This window comes from Trematomus bernacchii, unplaced genomic scaffold (genome assembly GCF_902827165.1).
Source record: "Trematomus bernacchii unplaced genomic scaffold, fTreBer1.1, whole genome shotgun sequence".
NCBI lineage: Eukaryota > Metazoa > Chordata > Actinopteri > Perciformes > Nototheniidae > Trematomus > Trematomus bernacchii.
Window position 1 is genome coordinate 13,371,592 of NW_022987720.1, and position 27,316 is coordinate 13,398,907.

At 41.5% G+C, this 27,316-nt stretch overlaps 2 protein-coding genes across 3 annotated transcripts; one reads left to right on the forward strand and one right to left on the reverse strand.

Moving 5' to 3' along the window:
- The first annotated feature begins 490 nt into the window (after positions 1 to 490).
- p3h4 (prolyl 3-hydroxylase family member 4 (inactive)) lies at positions 491 to 5,463 on the forward strand. The gene is made up of 7 exons (XM_034142321.1): positions 491 to 1,023; positions 1,975 to 2,124; positions 2,216 to 2,387; positions 2,689 to 2,817; positions 2,905 to 3,050; positions 3,495 to 3,578; positions 4,891 to 5,463. Exons 1-7 carry the CDS (start codon positions 583 to 585, stop codon positions 5,038 to 5,040), a joined length of 1,272 nt encoding a protein of 423 aa, XP_033998212.1. The 5' UTR covers positions 491 to 582; the 3' UTR covers positions 5,041 to 5,463.
- Positions 5,464 to 5,986: 523 nt separating this feature from the next.
- LOC117492086 (disintegrin and metalloproteinase domain-containing protein 11-like) lies at positions 5,987 to 27,288 on the reverse strand. Of its 2 annotated transcripts, XM_034142245.1 has the most exons (26): positions 26,866 to 27,288; positions 26,019 to 26,209; positions 22,474 to 22,550; positions 22,042 to 22,108; positions 19,369 to 19,451; positions 19,164 to 19,227; positions 19,010 to 19,070; positions 18,270 to 18,451; positions 17,831 to 17,902; positions 17,469 to 17,635; positions 17,285 to 17,369; positions 16,640 to 16,730; positions 16,098 to 16,149; positions 15,275 to 15,374; positions 14,715 to 14,786; positions 14,532 to 14,624; positions 13,647 to 13,727; positions 13,501 to 13,551; positions 13,356 to 13,419; positions 13,154 to 13,259; positions 12,663 to 12,782; positions 12,414 to 12,582; positions 10,560 to 10,671; positions 9,333 to 9,423; positions 8,202 to 8,219; positions 7,580 to 7,863 (listed from the first exon to the last, which is right to left on the reverse strand). In XM_034142245.1, exons 1-26 carry the CDS (start codon positions 26,924 to 26,926, stop codon positions 7,848 to 7,850), a joined length of 2,346 nt encoding a protein of 781 aa, XP_033998136.1. In that variant the 5' UTR covers positions 26,927 to 27,288; the 3' UTR covers positions 7,580 to 7,847. The 2 variants fall into 2 exon arrangements, with proteins under 2 accessions (XP_033998135.1, XP_033998136.1); XM_034142244.1 differs by lacking the exon at positions 9,333 to 9,423 and having other exon boundaries at positions 5,987 to 7,863.
- Between the last annotated feature and the right edge of the window lie 28 nt (positions 27,289 to 27,316).

Sequence of the window (27,316 nt, forward strand, 5' to 3'; positions counted from 1 at the left end):
TCTCACGTTTGTCAAGCACAACATATTTATCACCATGTAAACCGGAAGTAAGGACTTGTTTTTTCAAGGTAATTGAAAAGAGTATAATGGCTTTAGGGCTGGCAGAGACCATTTTACCTGATTAATATTGCAAGTTTTTTTTTTAATAAGTATCTTGATCAAAATTATTTAAGTAAATAATAATAGAGAAGTCTACTGCAGGCCAAAAACAATTACTCAGAGATGAATAAATGCACACATTATGTTCCTGTTTTTTTTAATTAAATGAATGCCTTGTGGAAGTATGGAGTGGAGACAAACCACATACAATATCTAAAACACTCAGCCTGCTAAGTGAGACTTGTTTCATTATAAATATATATGTGAAAATTGGGGTAAATGTGCCCAAAATAAAAAAGATCCATCAAACAAATCAGTGCAACTTTTATTTTGAAAATCATAGCCAGAAGTTCTTGTTTTCAGCATCTGGTTTGCCGCAGCTTTCACATACGTGCAAGCAGACATGAACATTCCCTGGTGAAGAAAGGAAGTTTCCTGCTCCATTCAAAACAAGAACTCCTGCTGGAGCCGGCCGAGGTAACGATGCTCCTGAAGGGCTTGTTTCTGGCCCTGCTCCTCCCGGCCCTGGTGCAGGCTCAGTATGAGAAGTACAGCTTTAAAAGTTTCCCCCAGAAGGACATCATGCCGCTGGACTCCTCATACAGCTACGCACTGGAGCAGTACGGGGCCGAGAAATGGGCAGAGAGCATCAAGTTCCTGGAGCTCAGTCTGAGGCTCCACCGGCTGCTGCGGGACAGCGAGGCGTTCTGCAGCGGCAACTGCAGCTCCGTGAGCCGGGACAACGGCTCTGTGTCCGCCGACAGCAGCCTCCGCGTCGTGCGCCACATCCTCCTGAGGGCTGCGTGCCTTAAAAAGTGCAAGGCGGATTTTCCAGTGTTTAAAATCTCATACCCACGGAGGGATTTACTGGAAAGTTTCGAGAAAAGAGTACCGTATCGGTACATACAGTACGCACATTTCCAGGTGAGAGCAAAGGCTTGATGTGTCGACATTTGTGCCAAAGACTGGAATGCAAAATAAATGTAGGCCTACGTTATGAAGTTACACCAAAGTGGATGTTATAAGAATGTCAAATAAATTGCGATGTGGCTGTTATGATGTAATTAGAATGTATAATAACAGTAGCATACAGTAGCCTACATGTGATTGAGCATTACCATAGCTGTGCGTTACGGGCGCTATTGCACAGCAAAATCATTTGCAGTCGGTTTCCTAAAGCACATTGACTGAGTTTGACTCACGGAGAGGTAATATGTGGCTGGTCGGTGTGCTGTATAGTTTCCCTGCTGCTTTGTTGCTCCCTCCTGCTGAGCGAGCCGGAGTTGAGCATGTGCCACGTCTCTTCCAGTGTTCCCCCCAAACAACCCCTTATTATTCTCTGCCGGCAGGGTGATGGGGACAGGTTACAAGGCAAAAACACTGACCTTATTTTGCTTTTCATAAAGTCTTTAAAGATCTCCAGGTAATCTTCATGTCATTGTGAATACACAGCCACCACCACAAGCCCTTTAACTGTGCTGTGATCCTCCATACACTAAATTAAGTTATTGACATGACACCATTGAATTAGAATGAATTGGAATAGTTTATATTATTCTTGTAAATTCAAAGGTGAATCAAAGCTCTCAATATGGTGATCAAAAACCCACCCATAAACTTTTACATTACTTTGATTTTACTCACTATTTTTGTTTTACAACCATGAACATAAGCAATTATTATAAGTATCAGTATTTCTACCACATTTCTGCATAAAGCACCACAGTAGTCTTTTCACTGACTCAACAAAAAATCATATTCTGACATCAGTGGTCCATGATGATGTCAGTATGAGAGATGATGTTTCATAATTAAATGAATGTAATACCACAAATGCTTTGATATCCATTGTAAAGCGTATCTACTCTTCCTCAGATGAACAACTTGGAGAAGGCCGTGTCAGCGGCTCACACCTTCCTGAAGAAGAACCCAACTGATCCCTATCTGATCAAGAACATGAACTACTACAAGACACTGTTTGATGTGGAGGAACATCTCATCGACCAAGAGGAGCAGCCGTATGAAGTTTGTAGAATAACATTGAAGTTATTATCCAGTGGACGAATTAAACCCATGCTAAACTATCCCTATCCACACGTCTCTCTTTGTTATCCAGAGTGTTTTCGTGAAAAGTGTGACGCTTTACAACAGCGGTGACTTCAGCAGCAGTGCCCGAAACATGGAGCAGGCCATCACGCAGTACTTTGAAGTGTACAGTCTCTGCTTGGCAGGCTGCGAGGGCTCATATGAGATTGTGGAGGTCAAAGACTTTTATCCCACCCTGGCAGGTAAGGCGACAAACCCCAGACTTAAACACTGTTTAATTGAACTGGTGAATTCTGAAATATTGGGCTCTTTGACTTATATAACATCTTTCAGACTACTGAAAAGGAAACATCCATTATACTTCAGGACGAAAAACTTTTTAATGTTACTTATCATCTGGGGAAGTTTCATAGTGATATCTATCAGTTGAAATGTGTACATATTTTTTATCTGAAGTGTGTCCATGTAAGAAGAAGGTAATTTAAAAGCTGTTTCTGTTCAGAGTGTTTTAGATACTAAATAATATGCTTGTTTTTTCTCCAGATCTTTACACTGATGTGCTGAAATGTAAGGTAAAATGTGAAGAGCACCTGAAGCCCAACGTTGGAGGCTTCTTTGTGGAGAAGTTTGTCGCCACCATGTATCACTACCTCCAGTTCTCCTATTATAAATGTAAGAACTATGACTCTGGATTCAGGCTTTTGACAGCAGTATGTGTAGGATTGTTTTAAACACATATTATTTTGTGGTCCTTTACAGTGAATGATGTAAAGAACGCTGCTCCGTGTGCAGCCAGTTACATGCTGTTCGACCGTAATGACCAGGTGATGCAACAAAATGTAGTGTACTATCGCTTCTACCGGGAGCAGTGGGGACTCGAGGAAGACGACTTCCAGCCTCGGCCTGTGAGTGAAACAAAGACCTCATTACTCTTCTGGGTGAACCAGAGGCAGCAGAAAGTGTTAGCACATTTAACACAGGCTGTTTTTGACCGAAGAAGAAAAACTATAGCATAAAGCGGTCTTGGCGTTAAGATTAACACGATCTCAGGGTGGTAATTAGAAAGCCATGTTTTCCTGTAAAAACACTTGTTTCCTATATTTGTTCAGCTTGTTGCAGAGTTGTCAACAGCTGCAGTGTACTAGCTGTTTTTCTTCTGAAGCTGCCCCAGCCTCAATCAAATGTGGCACTGTTGTAAATACTTTAAGGCTTCCACAGTGAGAGGCAGTAAACAAAAGGACACCAGGCCAACATTTTTTTCCTTAGCGGCGTGAAATAAAACAGGCTTTGGCTTGTTCGTGCCTTCTGCTGGGGTCAACACAAGAGCTGATGTTCTTTTTGTTTTTCAGGAGGCCCTGAGGTTCTTTAACGAGACAACCAAGCAGAAAGAGATGCTGGAGTTTGCACTGAACTACCTTCAGACTGACGATGAGGTATGTTTCTACTGGGCAGCAGAGTGATAATGTTAGCTCAGATGACTTGCTTAATGTCTGGATAATTGAGTTATCCCATGAAAATGTCTGTAAAGCAAGCCTTTGTAACTTTTGTTAAAACGGCACCACTGCATACATAAGTGTCAATTGTAAAAATAATGTTAAATGCTTAATCAGTGTAGCAGTAGCTGTAATATATATCTACCTTATGTCTGCTAACATTAGCAACCATAAGCTAATTGTCATACCAGACTGTAGCTGACAAACTGTTGAGTGTATCATACATCTATGTATACATTTTTCTATAAATTCACAATATATTACAGAATCCTTATTAATATATCATCTGACAAATGAAAGTTAAAGGACCATTTCACCTAAACAAGACGTGTAAAATGACTTACCCCAAGTAGCGGTATCAGTATGATTTTATCTGATGACGTTTTCAGATGTCCATTCCAGAGATTCTTTTTTTAACTGCACAAACAAAATTCCATCAACCTCTATTGTGCTAGAGTGGCGGCTAGAGTCAGACATCTCTAAACCTCAGCAGATAAAACTGTCTGCATGACTAGACAACCTGAGGGGTGCTCATGTATCCGAATGTGAACTGACACTTGAACTTGTCTCAACAATAACTAAAGTGGATGTTGTAGTGTGAGTCTGGGCTTTTCTTTTGTTTATTAAATAATTTAAAGAGGCCCTATCATGCTTATTTTCAGATTTATCGGATTTCTGCCTCTACTGTGATAAGTTTCCATGCTTTAAAGTTCAAGTGAAACTCTCTCTGGAGGGATTTTAGCCTTTGCAGACCCTTTACATGAACACAAACCTATAGCACACACTACAGGAAAGAGAAATCACCAAGAAGCCTCTTTAAAATATGTTTGGGGATGTAAACTTTTACTATGCAGGATTTAACTAGCAGACTGAATGCAAGCTGCTGTTGAGGTTATGGAAATGGGAGCAGGACAAAAAAGTCTAAGAGGATGAAAGAGATAGAAAGAGGGGAGGGAGGCTGCGGAAGAGAAAGCAGGAGGGGGGCTGCGCTTTCCGCCAGCAGCGTGTGGTATGTGGCTGAGAGGTGTTGGCCACTGAGGCTGTGCCACATCCATTTAACTCCGTCAGCCCCTCCCACCCTGCCTGGACCTGAGGCTGCGGGGGAGGACGCAGAGAGTTTAAACTGAATTACAGGGTGCACAAGTGACATAATTACAGACATGAAAAGGAGAAAGTAGGTTTTTGCCAGATAAAATGAAAGAATGTAAGATGATCGATGTTGACTGTGAGTACTTTGTGTTATCTTTTTAAGGACGAGGTGAGTCCAGAAGAAACGGCCTCCCCTCAGACGCCGCACTCTGAAGCTGAGTTCGAGGGGATGGGAGACTACGAGGAGGCCTTCCTGGCTGACTGGTGGCAAGAACCCAAAACTAAGTGGGACGCAGGAGAGGTTTCAGACTGACATCTGTCCTGGCTTCCTGTGCAGAACACTTCTTCATCTGGCTCTGTTCCACCTTTAATGGCGACAAACCAAAGAGTGCTGACCTCCATGCACACAGACACTGACATGCACAACAGTATTTTGCAGAAAAAGCACAACTAGGCTGTGTACTTTCATCCAGCTGAAGAATAAAACGACAAATATATCCATCATGTTGATCAGGAATCAGATTGACATATTGTGTCTGGGCTGCCATCAGCCTTTTTAAACTGTTATTGTATTATTAATAATTGGCCTCTATGCCAATACCTGTCAATGACTTTTATGCAGTTTTTATTTAATGAAAGCTGAATGCCTGTGCTGTGATTTAAGGAAGGTGATTTTGCTTTTGAATAACAATTTCTCATTCCTCAACTGGGTTTTTGTTGTAATAATTTGCTTATAAATAAAGTAATATTTTAATATACCTTTTTTGTTACTTAATATTCCATTAGATTATCGGAAAAGTATAAGGCGCACCAACCCTACATTTGATTGGTTTAGACTGGTTGAAAATAGTCAGATGCCTGTTCCACTTTCACAAATGTCAGGTCTTGCTGCTTTTTCTCATTTTTATTTTGTAAATTGTACCGGTTTTATCTATTTAGCCGGTTTAATGACAAATGAACAAATCAAAGACGCCAGTTTGGACTCTGAGAAACTAACAGTGATTTTTGCAGTTAATTGATTTTACAAAAAAAAAAATCTATTACATGAATTAATAACACAAATAATCGTCCGTCAAATATAGATGGATGATCTTCAAATTGTACATAATTTAAGTAAAAATATGAATGTTTAATTTTAAACCTTTGCGCCCTTATTTTTTTTATACCCACTATAATATATAATCATTATATATCACAATTATGAACTTTCAGAAGCAGAAAACCAAAGCATTGAAAAAGTCTAATCATTTATTAAAATCATGAACTTTTAACTCCTAAAAAAAGCAAGGTAGCCAGAGATGAAGGTGTGTTGTAAATGTTTCAGTATTTTATTTTCCTTCATTGTCAAATCAACTACAAGCCTTTAGTTAATTTCTCTCTTTTTGTCTCAATTCAAAAAGATTGTGTCTAAAAATATGGGATACGATTTATCCTCTCTTTTTTTTATTTACCTTAAACTTTTAAATCAAACAGATTGTATTTCATACCGCTGTACATTTTCTAATCACAATAGTGCAGCTGCCATAGTGCAAAGCTCAAATGAACCAAACTGACCTACGTACAGTTTCAGACGAGCTGCCTCCTGGACCCCCCCCCCCACTAGATCTCTTTAATCTCATTTACAGCGGGATCATTACAAAGCCTCTTGGTGGAGCTGTTCACCCAGGGCTCAGGGCTATCAACAAACGTACAAAATATCCTGGACATCTAAGGGACAGCTGGAATGATAAGAGTGAGAGATTCATGGACACTGTTGAATATTGGAGAGATCTGCAGATGTCTTGTCAGAATACAACTCATTATTTTAACATAGCTTTCAAATAAATCTTCATACAGTGCATTCAGTCATTCTTGCACATATTTACAAATAAGTGTGCATACAGTTGGCTAGTGCTCATTTTCTGTAGATACATTAAATAAAAACAGTTTCATTCTGTATTAATGTGCTGCCTTCCATGGCTGCAGCCCACAGCAGTTTGTAGAAAGAGATGATATTCTAAGGTTAAAAACCTGCCAATCTACTGTGATAGGAGGAGTGTTAAAGTGTACATGGACACAAACGGCCCCTAGCACTAATGTAAACACACATACATTCTTACTTTCTTTCAAAATCTCTTACATGCGTACATTCATCTGTGAACAGACATACAGATCCGACCTGGGAGAGGGTACAAACGTTGGGTCTGAAAGTGGTGAGCACACAGACAGATAAAAGTGGAATGTATGTCGGCTGGAAAACACTAAGTTACGGTCTCTGCTGCTTTGACGTTCAGTTGTTTTTAAAATGATCCCAAAACCATGACACCTTGCTTCCCTTTTTGTACCTGAAAACTTGCGTAAGGGGGCAGGTAAGATGCCTCAAGTTTAAAGAACAAATAACGATGAACATAAACTCGGTTATCAGTCTGGGATCTGGCTAGTGACTGACTGGTTTTTGAGCCTTCGGTTGACATTAGCCCTTCCACTCTTTGGAAAACATGCTAACATCAGTCCAGTGTTTTCTTTTCAAATTCATGGTGCCAGACTTGTGGATTAAAACAGACAATTGTCCACTTTGAGGGCCTGTCCTTTGAGGAACTGTGCCTTGGGTCATTTTCAAAAGAAAGCATTCAGCTCCTTTTACATTAGTTTAGTCTATTAAAAGAAGTCCAGTCTGTCCAACATTTAGCTGTGGACTCAGTTGGTAGCCAGATTCATTTGTATCCAGACAGGCAGGCAAGACAAGTCTGATATCAAATTGGACGTCGATATGTTCTTCATCAGACTGTTCAAAAGGAGGTGCACATGACACCGAATCACACTCGAAGAGCCACCAGACTGGAGGAAGACCCCGGTGTCTCTCAGGGGACGGACCCCCTGCTCGGGCCCACACACAGTCCTCGGTGGCGACGATGGAAGCAGCCACAACTAATCTGACTTGGCTGGTTTGGTGAATGGAGCTCCGCAGGGCCCGGATGGAGGACGGACGATAGGAGGAGACGGTAATCAGTAGAGGTTTGGAGAAATTTTAGATGTGGAAGACTCTTTTTTTGTTTCCTTCTTCTCTGATGTGGAAAAGGACACAGTGCGAGGAGGAAGACAGGAGTAGACAGGACAGACAGACAGAGAGACAGACACATCTTATCCTCCGCCAGATCTGAAAGAGAAGGGAAAACGGAGACAGGTAAGAGAAAGAAAAACAAACTGTGTAGGCGACAGGAGAGGAAGTTCATTTAGAAATGGGAAATGCTATTCTGCTTTGCGATGATAAAGGGAATATTATGGGATAAGGGACAGGAATGGTGAGTTTTTTAAGCAAGAATTGGAATGGGATGAAAGCAGAAGGAGCAGTGGGATGAACAGGACGCATGAGGCCCTGTGGGGACAAACCAAGGGAAGAACTTGAGATGGAGTAAGGATCCATGGTGAGGGATTTTGGGATGTTTTGTGATGCGGCTCCATGAACAGAATATCAGAAGTTTGTGCAGGTTATACCTTCCTCTCCGGATGTTCCTGCATCCAGTGAAGACACGTCAAGAGAAAAGACAAGAACAAAGACATGTCAATATCAAAAGGAAATTATGACAAACTCACAAATAATTACTTTTTTGAAGAAGCATGTAACGAAGCTGATCATAGTGCGTTCAAATTGCATGGAATCAAACAAACAAGCAGGCAAATCATTCAAAAGGCAGATGCTATTTTATCCCATAAACATTACCCTGTCAACAATGTTAAGTTAAAGCAAACAAAAGAACGGATATATTGCCACTTGAATTTGCATATGAAATCTGAATGAATATTTTATTTCCCTTTTAAGATTTAACAAAAATCTCAGTAATTCCTTCAGCCCATTATTCATCTTCCAGTCCTCTCCAAAACATGTTTAGCCAGATTACAGTGATGGCATCACATGCAGAATGTACAGGAGTCATTGCACTGACCCTTCAGCCCCCCCCCCCCCCTCTCTCTCTCAGCCCAAGGTCTCATTCGGATAACTTCGTACAGCTTCTCACATGCACACACTCTTACCTCTGGCCCTAAAAGGACTGGCTGCATGCCATCAGTTATAAACATTTTGTCTTCAAATAACAAGGCTTTTCATCAGCCTCGATTAAGAGCAGTCCTTTTAGATCAGAGTGTAAGGATTGAACCAGAGCAACATGCAGAGGTAGAACAGAGCAGAATGAGCGCATTAGGGGTTAGGATGCAGCCTGTAGGAGAACAACTGGGTATTGCGGGCTAAGGGAGCACCAACGGTTAAACACATATTTCAGAAAAAGCCTATTTAATTAAATGTTTTCATAAAAAGATAATAAATCTAGTGGATCCAAGAGAAGCTCTGCAGCAGTCTCTGGCAGATCAATGTCTCTGTCCTGCCCTTACACTAAAAGGGACGGAGAGGTACATGGTGTTCCTCAGGGTTTATTAATGGAAAACGGTGTGACGTTGCGTAAGGAATTTGGCGCTAAAAGCAGCATTAGAACAGACAAGCTCTGACTCCCTTTCCCCGGTTGGACGATGAGTTGCAAACGGGCATCTAGTGTTTCTGAGTGAGAGTGGGAGGAGCGGGGGTCCTTTAGGTAGAAGCAGACGAGGTACACAAAGGCATGCCAGAACTCTTACTTAAATCCCCATCCTGTCCCCCCTAGGACTATAGCTGCCAGGAGAATAGCACCTGCGATGGACCCTATTATGATATTGGTGCCACTGGGACCTGCGCAGAGGAAGGAGTAGGGAGGAAGGGTGCGGAAGAGGAAGAGGAGGGGCAGAAACAAAACAACACCACTAAAAAACACACGTTAGAGGACAGCATCAACACTGTACATCAACAACGACAACTAGAGAGAGAGAGAGAGAGAAATGCAGATGGTGGGATACCTGCAGACAGAGAAAGAGCAAATAAAAAACAGCCCACCTAAATAAATCAGTGTTGTCTATGTTAGGCAGGTTTGATTAACCTTGCTGTCAGACAGCCTGAGGGAAACTGAAGCTGTTATCCAGTGATGGAAGAAGTACTCAGATCATTTAGTAAGTACAAGTACAGATACTATGGTGTTAAAATACTCGATTACAAGTCGATTTACAAGTAACGTTTTTGTTTTTCAAAAAAAGAACGAAAGTATTACAATCAACATGTATGTCATCTTTATGCACATTGGTCAAAATTGCAAAAAGTGCATTAACTTACTTTCTATCACTGCTGTTATCTATGCTCTTGTCAAAGCCACCAGACTATATTGACAAAAACAGTCCTTTTAACTTGTAGAACAGCTGCTGCTCTATTACTCCCTTTTTCGCCTTATTTTGAGACTTTTATTATTTCGGATTAGCTAAAGTCACGCATTAACACAAGCTGAGTAAATGATCGAGGCAGTCTTGTTCTGCAAGGTTAAAGTGCTGTTTCTGTCAATAAAGTCTGGTGGCTTTTGAGAAAGCGTTGATGAATATAACGGCTTCAGTTCTATGTTGAAGAAAAACTGTCTGACAGCAAGGAGAAGTGGTGAAAATATTCAAACAGACATAGAACTGGCCTTTCTTTTAGGTTGCTACAATAACTTTTGCTGCATCTTCAGCAGCACGTTTATTTGCTCCTGTGCCCGTGCAACCACCATCTACTGTAGATCACACACTGACTATGGATGAGAGCATCATAAGACCCACTTTAAACAATCCAAAGTATCCCCTTTGACTTACAACCATCAGCAGAACTACTCTGTGTGTTTAAAAGGATGAGATACTGTGCTCTGCTCAGTACATAGAGAAGCTACAGGGATGATGGGTAGAGACTATGAGGGGGGTATGAGAGGCAGACAGAAAGAGAGACATGGGCAGGTGGGGAGGGGTATGGACCTTTCTTCTCTGGGCCTGTTGGGACGGTTGGCTCTGGGATGGGGTCGAAGACACTGCAGTCCTTGCCTGTGTAGTCCCTGTCACAGATACACTTCACTTCATTACTGCAGGTCTACAGAGAGAGACAGAGAGAGAAGGAGAGATTAGTGTGGTGTTCAATAATAGCTGCTAAGAAGAGACAAGCAGAGAAAGATCTTTAAACTACATCAATGTTTAAAACACAATGTAGCTAGTTAGTATGAAGTCGGTGAAATGCGTCATTCTGGTCCAAATATGTCACTCTTTCCTATGTGAAGCCAAACTGTTTTAAGGTTGGTTTTTTTCTTTGGGTGGATCTATGTTATTTTGTATTACTATTTTTCATAGTTATGCTTTGAAAATGATAAGCAATAGATTATGAATGCATCTAATTAAGTATAAGGTTGAGACACTATATTCTTGGTGGAACTTGGGAGCTTTGAGTATAAATAATCTACTTATATATATATATCTTTTTGTTCTTAACCCTTAGATGCACGAGTGACTGGACACTCTTCCATAAGTGGGTCAAAAAGGACCCGTATTAGAATAATATGTGTTTTTATGCCATTTTTGTCATTTTGGTTTGTTTGTTTGTTTGTAGCCTTTATTTAACCAGGTTAAAAAATCCCATTGTGATCAACGATCTCTTTTTCAAGGGAGACCTGCGGTACATTAGTTACACATAAAAACAACAGAAAACAAAAAGGACATCACAACATAATTACAGGGGTATACATTAGCAACCTATTCAGAGTGACAGGTAGCCAATAACATTTCATCCAGCCGTGCTTTAAAATGATGCAAGGGAATCAAAATGCTCAGTTTCAATGTTTTTTGCATAGTGTTCCAAGCCAGAGGAGCAGCGCACATAAAAGCTTTAGTACCTAAAACAGTCCTAGCACTTGGCACATGTAATAAGAACACATCCTGGGATCTCAGGCAATAGCTACTTGCGACTCTCTGTGAGATCAGAGAGCAGATATAAGAAGGTAGTTTACCCAGCATGGCTTTATATATGAATATGTACCAATGACTGAGCCTCCGAACAGTAAGTGAAGGCAGACCTGCCTTGGCATACAGGGTACAGTAATGAGTAAGTGCTTTACAGTTAGTAACAAATCTCAGAGCACTGTGATAGGCGGCATCTAACCTTTCCAGGCAATGGGCAGGTGCATTCATATAGATCAAATCACCATAGTCCAGCACAGGTAAAAAGGTCACAGTGACTAGCCTTTTCCTGGCGAGTGGTTAAGAGAAATCACTTGTATAATATTTAGTATTATATTTTTGGAAAAACGAAATTCCATAGAAAATGCATGCGGGTCATTTTTGACCCACTTATTGAAGCTTGGGGTAGTAATACAAGAACTACAATTTTTTTAAATTTAAATTTAAAATTTGAATGGCATGATATCCAAAACATGTTTTTTGAGGAATAGCTGGAATATTAAATGATAACAAAATGTAATTACAAAGATACTCTAAGAAAACCACCTCACCGGGTCAAAAAATACCCACTTATGCATCTAAGGGTTAATTTCAGTGTATACATACATACATTTGCTTTGGTTTGTCCTAACTTGGAAATGGCTCATATTTTTTTTATGAATGGTTTATATGTGAATTTAAATTTTAAGTTGAAAATGAAATGAATAAACTAAACTATGACCACTTTAATACAAATACTGTAGATATATGTTCCCCTAATTGTCACCAAAATGAGTTTCATAAATATGACAAGGCTGTTGTTTTAGATGCACAGGTATACCTTAATGGTGTATGTAACGTGTATGACTGTAAATGTTGAGTTGTGAGCTCAGGACTATTGTTTACCCCGTGGTCGGAGCAGATGCGCCCAAAGGTGGATCCCGAGCAGGTGCTGAGGTTGAACGCGGCCACAGGGAGGCAGCGTCGCTCCAGACACATCATGTTGGGCCCGCAGGGGGCGCCGTCCTCCACATAGCCCAGGTCGGAGCCGTCCTCCAGCAGAGCATGGCCTGCTCTGAGGGGAGCATCAAACATGTGAGACAGGTGGGAGAGCAGGAGGAGAACTACACATCAGATATAATGTGACCCACTGACCTGCAGTCCAAGTACTTGTTCTGGTGGTAGAGGGTGAAGCTGGTCACCTCCCCCTGCAGGTCTCCGAACTTTGGCTTCATGGTGACGTTGGCACAGAACAGGAAGCCGCATAAAACATCCCTACACAGGAGGAGTGATGTCAGAGAACAATGGGGGCTTTGTTCACAGAATTCAACTTGAATAAAAAAAATAGCTTCAAGTCAAGAACTAGAGCTAACACATGGAGCTTATTTTGGTGACTGAGTTATTACAAAGGATTTGTTTGCAACATAGTTTCAGGCAGTTTACTAATTATCCTCCATGTGTATGTAATACATACATTTTTTATTTGTTTAATTGTAGGTCATTAATCAGCTAACAGCAGTTTTGGTCTTTTCATGGAATTAGCTTACTACCATTTGGTAAAAACTGCACAAAATGCAGCTGAGGCAGCACAGTTTTTGCAAAAACAACAACATCTTATCCTTCTATGAAATGATCAGCAAACTCACGGCTTGTTGCACTGCAGCCAGCCCTGGCCCTCAGGACCCGGACCACAGTTTCCTTTCTCTGTCCCCTCAGCGTTCAGCTTCTCATAACAAAACCTGTCTGCTGAACCTGGGAGGAAAAAGAAAAGGACAATGAGACTACAAAGCCATAGATAAGAAAAAATACCCTTTACAACTATAATCTTCTTGTGCTCTATATACTTACTATAACCCCAGAGGCCCCTACACTGTCCATCACGAGTCCTGCATCGTCCTCCGTAACAGCGGCCCTGAAGAAATGAGGTAACAACAATCAAGAATACATCATAACTCAGAGTGAGCAGCAGACTAGAAAACAAACCTGCCTTTACCTGACTCGTATCACATATGTAGCCGTCCAGCTTGTGCACATTGTGAGGACACTGCAAGAGAAGAGAAGTACTTCATGTTCTGAATACTATTGTTAATCTTGTAGTTCTCCCCCCCCACATTGGTATTACATAACAGTAATCTGTACCTGGCTGGAGTCTCCGGTGCAGGTCTCTGGGATATCACAGTCGTTCACAGCCTCTCGACACACCACGCCTCTCTGCTCATACTATGTCACAGCATGAAAAGGAATCAGGAAAATGCTGGATATGAAATATTCATTAAACATTTCCATTATTTTTGCCTTTTATTCCAGTTGAACTTAATGAGTAGTTGACAGGATGCCTGGTTTCTAAATGTGGTCCAAAATAAATTACAGCATGCACAACACATTTTACTATTTTAAGTGGAGGCATTTCAAACGTGGTATTTTCTAACCCGACAGGTCACATTAATGGAAAAACCTGAATAAAAGAGCAGAGTAGCAAATGAGATACAGATACCTCCATGTGCCAGGGCTCACTGAATAATTGGTGAGTATAACAATGATGTGAATACGAATGCTTTGTCCTTTGAAGTGGCCAGATCACAACCCAGTTTCACAGTTAGAGAGCATCATGAAAGTGATCTCCAAAACCATAGTTTTTATAATAGAGCAATTATTCTTAATTTGATCCTATTAAAACTATTATACTATGATTGTCTCTGATGCTTTATGTCCTTTTCACATGCCTGGCGATGTTTGGTTTTATTTCTGCTGTACTTTGCAAAAGAGATCTTGATCTCAATACGATTACCTGATCAAATGAAGTTGGTATATATAAATGAGGGAACATGTGGTGGAGGAGGACTGGTGTTTATCCCTCCCATAAAGTTCCACAGACTTGAAGAAGATGCACTGCCGCTATTCTCGAGGCTTGTAGTAGCCTGACTCTAAACTAAGACACTTTATGGTGGTTTTTCCTTTCATTTGTCACCTATCATTTTACATCTGGTGCCCGTTGTTGATCCCCTGTCATATAAGTGGGCTCACCTTGCAGCGGCTGCAGCAGAGTCCGTTACTGCACATGGCATCGTGGGTAAGTGTGCACTTTTTACAGCAGGCTCCTCCGCTACGGGCGCACTCCTGCAGCCACAGATGCAAAACAAAACTTCAGCTCATTTCCAGAAAACAGCTTACAGTAAGAGCTGGCACGGTGTCCGACTGGGTACTCACCACCTGGGATCCACAATCACACTCTTCCCCCGGCTCCACGAAGCCATTGCCACACTCTGGAGGATCCAACAGCTGATGGAGACAGACAGGGACATATATCAGCACTTATTTATATAAGTGGGAGTCAGATGGACAAGAGAGGAAATGTGTCAGTTGTATAGGAGATGAGCAGAGATACTAATATGAATTATTGTAAAGAAGAAGGGAAGAAATTCAATTTAAATATGTGTTTCCAATGGAAATGAGACCACAAGAAAAATAATAATAACACTAATTATAATAATTAGAAATATAATTAAATATAATAATAATACAAAATTAAATATAATAGTCTGTATTATTACAATTTGAATAATAAGAGACACTTTACATGGTAATACAAAACAGAAAGCAATAACAGTAAAAATAAATATTAGTCATCAAATAATACAAGCAGATTTACATAGTTGAGTGTGTTTTGGAAAAAGGGCAGTCGGAGGGAGAATGTCATAAAATTCGTTAGTATAAAAATGTTATGCAGAGAGGCCGCTCCTCTCACCACATCCCATCATGCCCCTCACCTTGTTTGGCTTGTTGAAGAGGCAGCTCCCGCCCCCCTGGAGCAGGAACTGGCTGTACTCATCAACACTGCAGCGAGAGAACTTTCTGGGAAGATAGTATCTGTGTACACACACACACACACACACACACACACACACACACACACACACACACACACACACACACACACACACACACACACACACACACACACACACACACACACACACACACACACACACACACACACACACACACACACACACACACACACACACACACACACACACACACACACACACACACACACACACACACACACACACACACACACACACACACACACACACACACACACACACACACACGCGCAGACAGAGATTGAGACCAGGACGTGGCAGAAATGTCCCATCACTTTGCAATCGGACAGTAATTGCATGATCTGTAGTAGGATATTATACAAATGAATAATTCAAATCTGTATTGCACCATCTGGTCTGCAGAGACACATCTAAATCATGCATACTGTGTAGTAAATACTTCAAATTCAATATGTAATTCCTGGTTAGCATGCTGATGTTTGACATATCAACACATGTTCCTGTTGCATGAAATCCAAGCTGTGATTATCACAGGCATGGCTCATTGAAGACCGAGTAAAAGTCAAAGCATCCCTCTGCTACAGGTGTTTAATTCTCTAATTGAGTGAAATTAACGGAACAAATCACAGCTTAGGGTGAATGCGAAAAGAAACAGTCCTGCTGTTTAATTGTGTCAACAAACAGAGAAGAGATTTATGTTTTGTTTTTGTTTAGTTCAGTGTGCTATAATGAGGATATTTACCCCGTGTCTTCCATGATGCAGCCCAGCCAGGCGTCTGGACACCTGCAGTCTCCTGTGAGGAACACCAGGACGAAGAAGAGCACAGAAACTTCAATAAATAATGTCAAATAAATAACTTAGATCAGCATTTAACATCCGAGCTGTGACACTTCACATGCTGCAGCTCATGAGGAAGATGTATGATCTGAAAGGAATAGAACTGATGTCTATTGGCAGATAAATGGAGAGCCTATAGTGTGCGCTCCTGGCATTGAATAATGGACCTGATGGCTCTTCAACATTAATCACAGAGCACATTGTTCAGTTGCAGCGAGGCTCTAACCCCCACCCCCGCCTTCTTGGAGGCAGGTGACTAATCACCTAATGGAAAAGTCTAATTACAGACGAGACCTGCTGGACAAGGTTACCCACAATGCTCTCCCTCCCTGCCTCCATCCTTCCCCCACTGATCCTACCCTCTTGCTTTGATAATTAATTCAGTTCTACCATTAGTTTATAGATTTCTCTATCCTCCCCCATCCACATTCACGGTTATCTTTTACCTGCAGAGTTGCGCATGTTGTTCCACCTCATGCCGATGTTCTGGCCGAGACTCTGGCACAAAGTGATGGCCATCGCTCCTACATTCCCATACTGCAACAATCACACAGAGAGTCCACACAGGAGAGCTTTATGGTGAGATGGAGACAACACTGATATAAAACGCGTAAGGAAACTAGGCTTTTACCAACATGATGTTCTGCAAATCAGGATTAGAGGAAGATTTTAGCAAGAGAAGATCAATATCACAATACATAGCAGGCTAGCAGTTTGCAGTTGTTTCCATTATTTATGCTGAGCTAACGTACTGCTGGTTCAAGATAAATGTTTTACTTAAACACGAGAGAGATCAGAAGCAATCATCTCTTATAAATCTTCTTCTTAAATAGCATATTTCCCACAATGTCAAACTATTTCTTTAAATCAAGATTAGCTAACAAACTAATTTGAAAACCTATAATATTTAAAATGCAAACATTTCTTCATCTCTTGATTTAAACCTGGCAATGTGGAAACAGACTTTACCAACAGTTGTACCTCTGAACTCGACTGGTTCAAAAGAAAAAACCTTTTTCAAACTTAGATTCAGATAAACCTCATGTTCTAATATACAATGGAAAATAGATATATTTGTAGCTTTCCCTCACCTCGTTGATGCCCCCTCCTCTTGTTAGAGAGCACACCCCCCCGGTGTAGGCCGTCCCACTGCGGCTACTGTGAAATGTACGCCCTCTGAGGCGCAAAGAAAAGATACCATCGTTTAGAATAAAACGTATGAAGCACCCAAAAATCATCCAAGCCTTAAATCTCCAGATATTTCAATTGCCTTACGAGAAAAGTTGGACGAGGTCACTCTGATCTTTGATGTTGTCCTTCCTGTATCTCATGAAGTTCTGCAGCGTTATCAAAGGATCTTCCATTACTGGCATCATATTTTTAGAGGTCCAGGTCTCCATGGCAACCAGCACGATCCGCGTGTTCAACTGTTCCTTGTAGATCTGAGGACGGAAAAACCGCCATCACTTTCCTGCTTTGTTGGTGCGACACCTGTGCTGTCAACACTCTTGTGTGCTATCTGGCATGAATCATTGGAAATAAGAATCATTGGAAATAAACACACACTTCCTGACAGGTGGCTGTGTGCTGAGCAAGCAGAGTTTAAGAGAAGGAGGACTGTTAAACAAAGCTCTTACCGCATCTGCCATGTTGACCACTGCTTTGGCAAAGTTCTTGGTTTGGCTGCTGGAGCGACGCAGCTGTACAAACTGTGGAGACACAGAGATACACAGATGGTGTGAGAGATCTCCTTCAATCTCTCACACACAAAGGAATACAGACAAACAAATATATAACTGATCCAATCCATCCATATATCCGTAAATTCATCCAACCATCAGTCCATCCATCCATCTATTCATTCATCTGTTCATACATTTATACATCCATCCAATGTCTCCGGCAGCCAAAATGTAGCTTTCATTTTCATTTGTCTCCAGATCTCCCTATTAGATCTAGGTCCTGTTAAACAGCCTCATTGACTCAGACAATTGTAATTTCTCTGTACGACAAAGACCACCAGTGCAGATCTGACGTCTAAACAATCTTAACCGGAAAGAGTACTTTTTTACTAACCATTTCGTTGTCGTTGACCACCATCAACTCAATATATTTGGTCTCAGTCTGGACAGAGGGTTTGCGGACAGATCTCTTGGATCGCCTCAGCCCCCCTGACACCTGCTCTTCTGTGGTTTGGTCCGGTCTGTCGTGATCACCATCACCTCCTCTGCTATCCCACTCACTGTCCTCTGTACAGTCTGGACACACAGAGAAGCTCCAGGCACTCAGAGCAACACTACTTTTTTAAATGCTGTATGGTACAGTGCAAATATTTGTATCTACATTGTCAGTCAAAGATTTAAAGATCCCAATCTAAAAGCTGTGGCAGTAATTATCAACCCTTCTGAATTAATCAAAATAACTGTCTGAATTGTACATGGGTGTATTAGGACCATTGACTACGGCTTTGTATTCAACAATTGTTATTCCTACAGTACATAAAACCTACGCCTTTGTTAACTTTTCTCTTTCACTGATGTGAAGAATTCCTCTCTTTGACCTCAATGAGAAAATAATTACTTTTTGTATATAGGAACATTTTGGAGTGTTTTTGTACAGTGACATAACAGTACCTATGAAATATTAAGCAACAGTGAATTTGAAATGATTGCAACAGTGGAGTGAAGTGAAATCTAACTTGAGGCACTGCGGTTATATTAAAATCTAATTAAGATGAGAAGATTAGAAAAAATACTTGCAGTATTATTCTGATGTGATGCGAGCGTCAGTAGTTTGTTTTAAATTCAGTAATTTACCTGTGCAGTGAGGGGAAAGTCTGATATCAGGCATCCTGCGGAGTAAGTGAGCACCATCCTCCTATAACACAATAAATACAGATGACATTACACACATTAGTACCTCACAATTCAACATCCAGATCTCAACATTGTATTAATATCACTGATTTACCTGATTGCTTCCATTTTGAACAGGCTCAATACCGTAAGAGAAGAAGCCATCAGAGAACATGCCGCTAGGAACCAAGAGAAGGGTGGTGAGATGCAGAGCAGAAAGAGACAGAAAACTCGTAAATGAAGTACAGTTCATAGGAAATGTGTTTTTTAACAGGATAACAAATGTGATATTATAAATAAAGGTTTACTGTGGGGCTCACCACAGGCCGTGGCAGGTGGAGAGCGCTGCCCAGGACTCGGGTAAACCTCGTAACCTTCCCTGGTAGTAGCAGTGCTCTCCTCCCTGTGGACACAAGAAACAACCTCTACTGACACACTTCAGGCTCACTTTTATTCTTCATTGGATAGTATAATAGGTCAGCCCTGAGTAGAAAACCTCCGCAAAGGTAACTCCCCTCTCCTTCTTTCCACACTCGTGCATTTACGGCACAGTTTTTGACCTACTTGTGTCCTGTTCTCTACCCCACTCTTTTCTGCTTCACTGCCAATAAAGGTGGAGGTAAGGATCTCTTCAATAAATCATCAATCTTGTTGCCCACACAGTTAGATCTGAGAATGTAACATGGGATGACTAGTAGGTAGGTTGCAACTGAAAAACACAGGGGGAGAGAAAAAAAAGAAAATCGTGCTCTACTCTTTCCTGTCCTAGTAACCTTGAAAACCACGATAGAGCGTTAGCTTTTGCCTCCAGCTAACATTTCCTCAGAAGTGGGCGCACCGCTTCACGAGGTCACAGTGAGCAAGATGAATCACCAGGAAAGGTGAGAAAAGTGAGAAACATTGGTTCACCTCGACCAAATTGAGTTCAGCAGGGTGTCTCAGCCTCGCCACAACAGCTCGGGCAACAACAAAACGCCTCTTGCTTTAAATGGAAACAAAAGCAGGGGTAACAACACATTTTCCACTTGAATGTATTTCCCCATCGGACTCACACTTCCAGACCTCTCTGTTTATTTTAGGACCACATTTGACATCTGAGTAAAAAAAAGCTTGATGCTGATTGTTACAAAATGTTTTTTAAATCCAAGAGTTACATTTTGACTATGAAGTGTTGCCAAATAATTGCCAGAGGATTGAAGAACTGTTTATTTACTGATATAAATCAATCAACAGAAACCCACAGGATTTCAGGCTGTAGAAGTACATCAGTGCAATATTATTGTTTTTTGTACCATTAAGTAACTGTATACTTTCACTCCAGACAATAACACAGAAGGGATTCATCTATTCACTATTTATCAGGGTATTAAAAAAGAGAACTTAAGTGTATTAATGTTGTGTTTCGCGGGACCCTCTCATACATTGTTACCATTCTGGAGTCAATGCCAGTAAAACAAACTTCTTGTATTTACATTTTTTTGTAAGAATTCTACATTTTATATTTTAGAAAATAAAAAGAGGTCTGGAAACACAAACATCCTTCCGTACTCTGTAGTCTTTTCTATATAATGATCAGGTACTGTAAATTACTGGAATAAAATTCATTAGTTTTCCATGTTGTGTAGGAACCCTAAAAAAGCATTTTGGCGACTGAGAACAGTCTGGTGACGTGCTGCCCTGAATGCATCACACCTGCGATGTCCAGCAGCACAGAGGCATGATGGGAGGCCACCGTCCAGCTGAGAGACAATCTGTCCTGACCACAGGTCTCCATCCTGGACATTTTAAGCCTCCTCCCCCTCCCTCCCGCAAAACTGGGAACAAACCAAAATCATCTATGACCGCACACACACCCCCCCAAATTATCCAAACTTATATTGCCTTTGTATTAAATGGCATCTAACACCTCATTATCCTCCTTCTCTTCTCTCGCCGGTCTGCTCCTCCCTCCCTCTCGCTCTTCTTCCATTCTCCTCCTCACCGCCAAGTACTTAATGACACTGCTGAGCTAACTGGTTGCTATGGAAACAGGCTTGTGATTGGTCAGGAGGAGTGAGGGAGAGTTTGGCACGATTGTGGGTGGGGACATGTAGTGCTGGTGGCTGGGTGGGTGGGTTGACTGCTAGGGGGGCAGTGAGTGACACATTTATACAGAAAAGAGCCATCCCTCCTGGGTAGCAGAATGCAGTGACATTCCTCTAGTCTATGCTCAGAAGCGCACATCACATTAGATGTCAAGGCTTTCATCCAGTTTCCTGTTATCTCCTCATTCTTTCTCTGAGCTCGTGGTTTTTACACCACAGGCATCTGCTGCCTTTCTTCTTGGCTGTCGGAGAAAGGCCACAGCAGAGAGGCATCATGCACTCCGCTGAGAGGAGAAACCCACGTATGTGCAGCACGGTAACATACATCATCTTAACAGCTACATGGTAGTGTACTTTGAAGCAGAGAGCACACAATGCTCTTTCTATAAATAGTTCAAACAAGAAGATTAGATCAAACTTTAATAAAACATCACATCAAAATCAGCCTCGAAAGATAAAAAGAAAATGTCTTTTGTTGCTAAATCGAGACTTTAACCAAACAGATCTGTGTTAGATGAGCCTAAAATATATATTTCATATCAAATATGAATTCACCCTTCTCTTTTATTGGTGCAGATGTTTTTATACATGTAGGGCTTTTATCGTTTCTGTTACTGTTTTTATTACCATGATAATTGCCTTTGAATTCCCTTTTAAGTCAAATGGTGTTGTGTAATGAGCTCTGGTGAGGCATTGCATCTGACACTTTAACTTTAATTTCATTCTAATATTCATGGCAACAGCACCAGTGTAAGATGTGAAAAGTCTCAGTTTCTGCAGCCAAAGAACTGAACGCTGCACTGCCACTCTGGTCATAGCATTAATATGCTGAAGTCTTTGTGCCAAAAGACAAGTTAACTCACTAGAATCGTGTCAGTACACACCCCCACCCCACACAATCAGTCTTACCATCGACTGTGAGGGTCTGCCATCATGGTTAAAGTGCCGCTCCACATATTCTGAAGACAGGAGGTGACTGCAAAGAGAGAAGAGACACCATTAACATCCCTAACAGCATTATCTCAATCACCATGTCATCAAAATTGGTTATCAAAATTATGAGTATTCTCAACCTCCCCTCAAATGTATTTCACAAAGAATACATATTAACATGTGATGTTAATAAAATCAGTGGAAGCTCATAAACACGCAGCAGTGTGTGTCTGTGTGTTTGCCACATTGGTATTCCCCGTCTTGTCATGCAAAATAGAGGCGCTAAGTGCATTTGCTTAAGTGCTGGTAAATGCTAATGAGTACAGCTGCAGTGGATTAGGAGCACCTACTGTTACAAGCGTGTACAAAAAGGCAGACCTGATGATTTTTTTGGATGGTAATACTAACTGGTTTAGCTCCAGGTCCAGAGTGAAGGTGTGTCCAAACGCTTCCACTTGAAAATAGCTCTGGGCCAAGTGGACAGGCTGAAAAAAAACAAAAAGAGAGCGAGACAAATTAAATAGTTGATAAATCAAAGTGTAACAAAACAATTGTGGATAAGAGAGTCGCTCTATAACAGCCACAGAGTGATTGTGAAAACAGTGCCATGAATAATACAGCAGATTCAATAGTGTGTGCGCTTTAGCAACTCGGCAGCTGAAATAATATGATTGATAACGTCTCCATTGATCGACAATGGCCGCCAGCATTTAGGCAGGCCTGACTGCAGAGAGTTATGGTTGTTAAAGAGCTAAACTAGGATTTCGTAAGAGGATGGGAAGAGGAGGAAAAAACGTTGCTGGTATCGTCCCAATTCAAAAAGAGAAAGACTAGGACAGCACAGATTTGATTTCTTAGTATTGCCTTCAATATTGACTGGTAATCTTACAAATTCAAATTGGAGTGCTGTCTTAGTCTTTATTTTTTCAACATTTGCATTAATGATCTGGAATCCAGTTTAGTGTTTTAATTTCTATGGTCTACTCTATATTCAGCCATGCTGCCCCTGATGGACATCTGGCGGAGGAGGTGAGGAGACAGCAGGGCCAGGAGAGAGGAAGGCTCACTGCAGACTGAACAGTGTGTCTCTGTAGCAGCTCTGGACTTTGATCTCAGTCTGGAGGAACCAGGCTGCAGTGAATCACCGGCTTTTACAATCAAATCAAATCAAATCAAGTTTTATTTATATAGCACATTTTTAAAACGATTTTTGGTCGAGCCAAAGTGCTGTACATACAATAAAAACACTTTACAACAAATACAACAGCAAAAATAAAAAATCACACACAGGGAAATGTCAGGAGTCGTGCTCCGCTCTGACTAGAAGGCCAGAGAGAAGAAGTGAGTTTTAAGTGTAGATTTAAAAACCCCTAGGCTCTGGGCCGACCTCACATGGAGGGGCAGAGTGTTCCAGAGCCTAGGGCCAGCTGCTGCGAAGGCTCGGTGCCCTCTGGTTTTGAGCCTGGTCTTGGGCATCACTTTGCAGGAATCATTCCAGTGAGCATGGACAACAGACTTCTTACTACTGTCTTGTTACTGTCTATAGGGGCTTCTGTCTCTGTACAGTGCCGTGTTCCACAGCTTTATATTTGTGTTTAGATCATAAAGTGTGACTGCTCTTAGGTAGGTAAGAATGGAGAAACCAGCTCGAGTAAGCTAGAATTTGAAAGTACACAGCCGGAAAAAAAAAGGCCCCTTCATTCAGACTTCCTTACAGAGCCCCTCCTCCAACACACACGAACGCGCACATGACCAATGAGGGCACGAGACAAGTTTGTGCACGAGATGGAAGGCTGACAGGCAGGTAGGCCATCCAATTATCTGCCGCGGGCCGGGGAAGATAATTGGTCTTGCTTTTTACAGCGCCACGGCTTCCACAGATGAAATATTTGTATATATTTATTGTCAAAGCATTTCATATATTCATTGCTATCGGGATGTTAAGAGCATTGCATGGAATATAACAAAAAGTGTTTCTGAAGTGAATGACCTACCCTACCTTTAAGGTGGTTGCCAAACCTTTTATTTATCTGCTCAGAAGGATGTCTATGTTCAAATGTAAATTTGCTAGGCACCTGAAGGACTTCTAATTAAGGTTGTTCAAAAGGTGAGATTAATCCTTTCTTCTTGACAAAAACAGCTCCATTTAGAAGCTGCTCTCGCGAATGTTACCATGAAGGAAAAAGTATTAGTTAACTTAGTTTTCATAAAACTTTGGTGGGAGGCTGTATCATAGTCCAAGTAAGAATCCGGTACATGTTTGGAGCTGAATCATGCTGCGTATACACACATTATTGTTTTGTTACGGAAAGGGTCTTGACAGAGGGCTTGACTCAACAAGTCCCCTTCTACTTTTTAGATAATAAGTAATGCCAAGGAAGTTGAATGACCTCTTTATGTTAAGCGTGGGAATTGTTCTCACAGTGAGTGTTTTTTTTTCACCTTTCAAATGACTGTTTCACAAATGACATACAGGGCTTTAATAAACCAATCAAATCAATTTCAGATAATGGCTACCAACCTACCAGCCAATAATATAGCTATCCTTGAACAGCATATCAACTGTGCTAAACCAGAAATGAAGTCTTTATGCTAAATAAAACATAAAGAAAGGAATCTTATTATTTGTTTTTTAGGGACAAAAAGAATGTATCACAACAAAAACAAGTACGGCAAAAGCACTGTGTCAACAATTTTCATCGCAGCAGGATGTGACAGAAGAGAAAGAAAAGGGTCAGCTCATGATCCCCTGCTGCTTCTAAATGTATCATGTCCCTCACTCCAAGTGTCTTTAATATTTCAAAACACAGCAGGTCTGGAGAAGAGCAGCAGCTAAAACATGGACCTCTGAAACATTGTATACTTGAACAGTGTCCTCATTTGTATATTCTGAATGTCTCATGTTAGATGCTGTCGTGTTTTATTCATAGTAGCTTCCTCTCCAGGGGCAATAACATTCATTTTACCTATAGTCTTTAATCATGTCACCCTAATGTGCTCTCTCATAACAGTTACATGAACAACATCATATCAGCATGACCAAAAGAGAGAAACGGGGGGGTTTGCTAAAGCCTCTTTGGCCATGCAGTATTTCTCACACAGGCCTGCTTTATAAGTAATGGGGACATACTTTAACACACCACTGAATAATGAAGAAGTGGAGGGCTCAGCACAGCAGCCGGATGATCGGAAATAATGAGTCAATATTTCAGGACGGGCTAAGCTTTGTGAAGATGAGAGGCACTACACACAAACATGTAAAGACATCGTTGGTAAACCGTGCATTTACTACAGAGCTTGCACGGTAAAAAGAGAAAGCAGGTCTAAAGGTTCAAGTTGGCTTGAGTTTAGGCAGAAGAAAAAGGCTGTAAAAAAAACACAATTTATGTGTGTGCGTCCTCTCAGCTGATATTACTTCACGGTGGACATTCAAAGGTATTTTCAGTGACTAACTAGGTCAAAATCAGAGAGGAGTCTGCTGCAAAACACCGCCCTGCCATCCCCGTACAGCTTCAGCAGCACTGTTACAGACACTGGAACAATGTGGTTCCCACCAGCGGAGTAACAGTCTGTCTTAATGTCACACCCACATATGTGCACACACACTTGCTACAATGTCCCTAATAGTGAATCTTCCTCAGTAAGGTTGTATGATGATACTGAGCACTAGATAAAACATGTTCAATGATTTCCTGAACTCACAAACTGCATATCAAGCTGCAAGCCCCCGCTCCAGGTGATTTTGGTCCAGAAAGAAAATGAACCAATCTACTCCTGATTTTGCTGGGGGATTCTTAAAACCCTATCAAAGCCCCATTGATGTTCCTCACCCAAAAAACTTAAAACACTACGACCACTGAACTGAGAATTTCAGAGAGAACCAATGTGAAAATGAACAGAAGTGGGGATATGAGAAATAATTGATGCCGAAAGCTGTGTTAGTTAGAACTTACCAAAGTGTTCTCAGTGCTGTTCTTCACCCTGGTATCCAAGTAGTCACGAGCCATTTCCCCCTCCGACTCGATCTTTTGGACCAGCCGCTTTGGATAGGTGACCTCGATGGCAGTGTCCCCGCTGTCCGGCTGCCCTGCCGGGGTGAACCAGTCCCAGATGCCTCCATCCTGCACTGGGCTCCTGTCCACACCTGCAGGACGAACAACAGAGAAACTCACAGCAAGGGTGTGTTGGCCATGTAGGCGCACACCTGTCTAAATGGGCTGGTAATGTGAACATTATAAAGGTGATATATTGTTTAATAAAACACAATGTGGGATGACCGAGATAAGTGTTTGTTTCTTTAATTGTATGGTGACCTAATTTATCACACTGACTAGTTCATAACATTGAATCTGTCACTGATCTATTATAATGTAATGGCCACAATAAGATATTGTAGGAAATAATGAATGTGGCAATTGGCTATAGTTTTTAGGCTATATTGTAGACTTACGCCCATCTTAATAATTACACAGGGCCATAGCCTCACATTTCAGCAATCTTTAGACAGGCTGTAAAACACGGTAACTGGTGTTTGACAGGTTATATCATTGTGCGTTTATATGAATTAAACACCGCTGGTAATGGTTATGGATATATGCGAGGGGGGCTGCGATGGGAATGTGTTGATGCAGCAAATCAATCGCCTCGGAGACAGAGTGCTGCTTGGCACCCGGTGACTCCTACAATAAAATCGCCGGGGTTAGAAAGTGCTGGTGCAAGTGAAAAAAAATTGTGGATGCAAAGGAAACGAAAAAGGGTGCTCCCGCTCTTTATCCAAACCTCCCTCACTCTCTCTCTTACCTGATACCGCAAGCCTCTCGCCCACTGCAGCAAAGACCATGAAGCACCACACCGCCAGCATGATCTTCACATATTCCCCCGGATTACAACATCGAGAGCCGCAACAATGTCACGAACTCGGCCGACGGTAGGGAGGAAAAAGACCAAGAACCGCACAGCAGGAATGACGGCGAAGAGCGAGAGAGGATCTGCTAAACATCTGATGATGCGGGTCCTCTCATCTCTCTCCCTCTCTGTGTTTCTCTCTCTCCCTTTCTCAGGCAGACACCGAGACTTTGGTGAGCATATCAGAAGTATCAAACGCGAATCATAACCCGGACCTATGGCGGAAATTATATATTGATCAGTGCGGAAATAGTGAGGGGAAGGGAGAGTGCGCGCTTCGGATGCATTGCTCCGTGGGAGAGTTTGGGTGTATATGGGTGTGAGGATGTATATGTCAATCTGTGGT

Bases quoted from the DNA above. Each gene is read 5' to 3' on its own strand.
- LOC117492086 (XM_034142244.1), bottom strand. From the start codon at position 26,926: ATGCTGGCGGTGTGGTGCTTCATGGTCTTTGCTGCAGTGGGCGAGAGG. The intron at 17,903-18,269 runs GTTAGTAAAAAA...GTGTCTCCACAG, and splicing joins TGGTCAACGACAACGAAATG to TTTGTACAGCTGCGTCGCTC. The intron at 17,370-17,468 runs GTAAGGCAATTG...TTTGCGCCTCAG, and splicing joins GACCTCGTCCAACTTTTCTC to AGGGCGTACATTTCACAGTA.
- p3h4 (XM_034142321.1), top strand. From the start codon at position 583: ATGCTCCTGAAGGGCTTGTTTCTGGCCCTGCTCCTCCCGGCCCTGGTG. The intron at 2,125-2,215 runs GTTTGTAGAATA...TTTGTTATCCAG, and splicing joins AAGAGGAGCAGCCGTATGAA to AGTGTTTTCGTGAAAAGTGT. The intron at 3,051-3,494 runs GTGAGTGAAACA...TTTGTTTTTCAG, and splicing joins ACGACTTCCAGCCTCGGCCT to GAGGCCCTGAGGTTCTTTAA.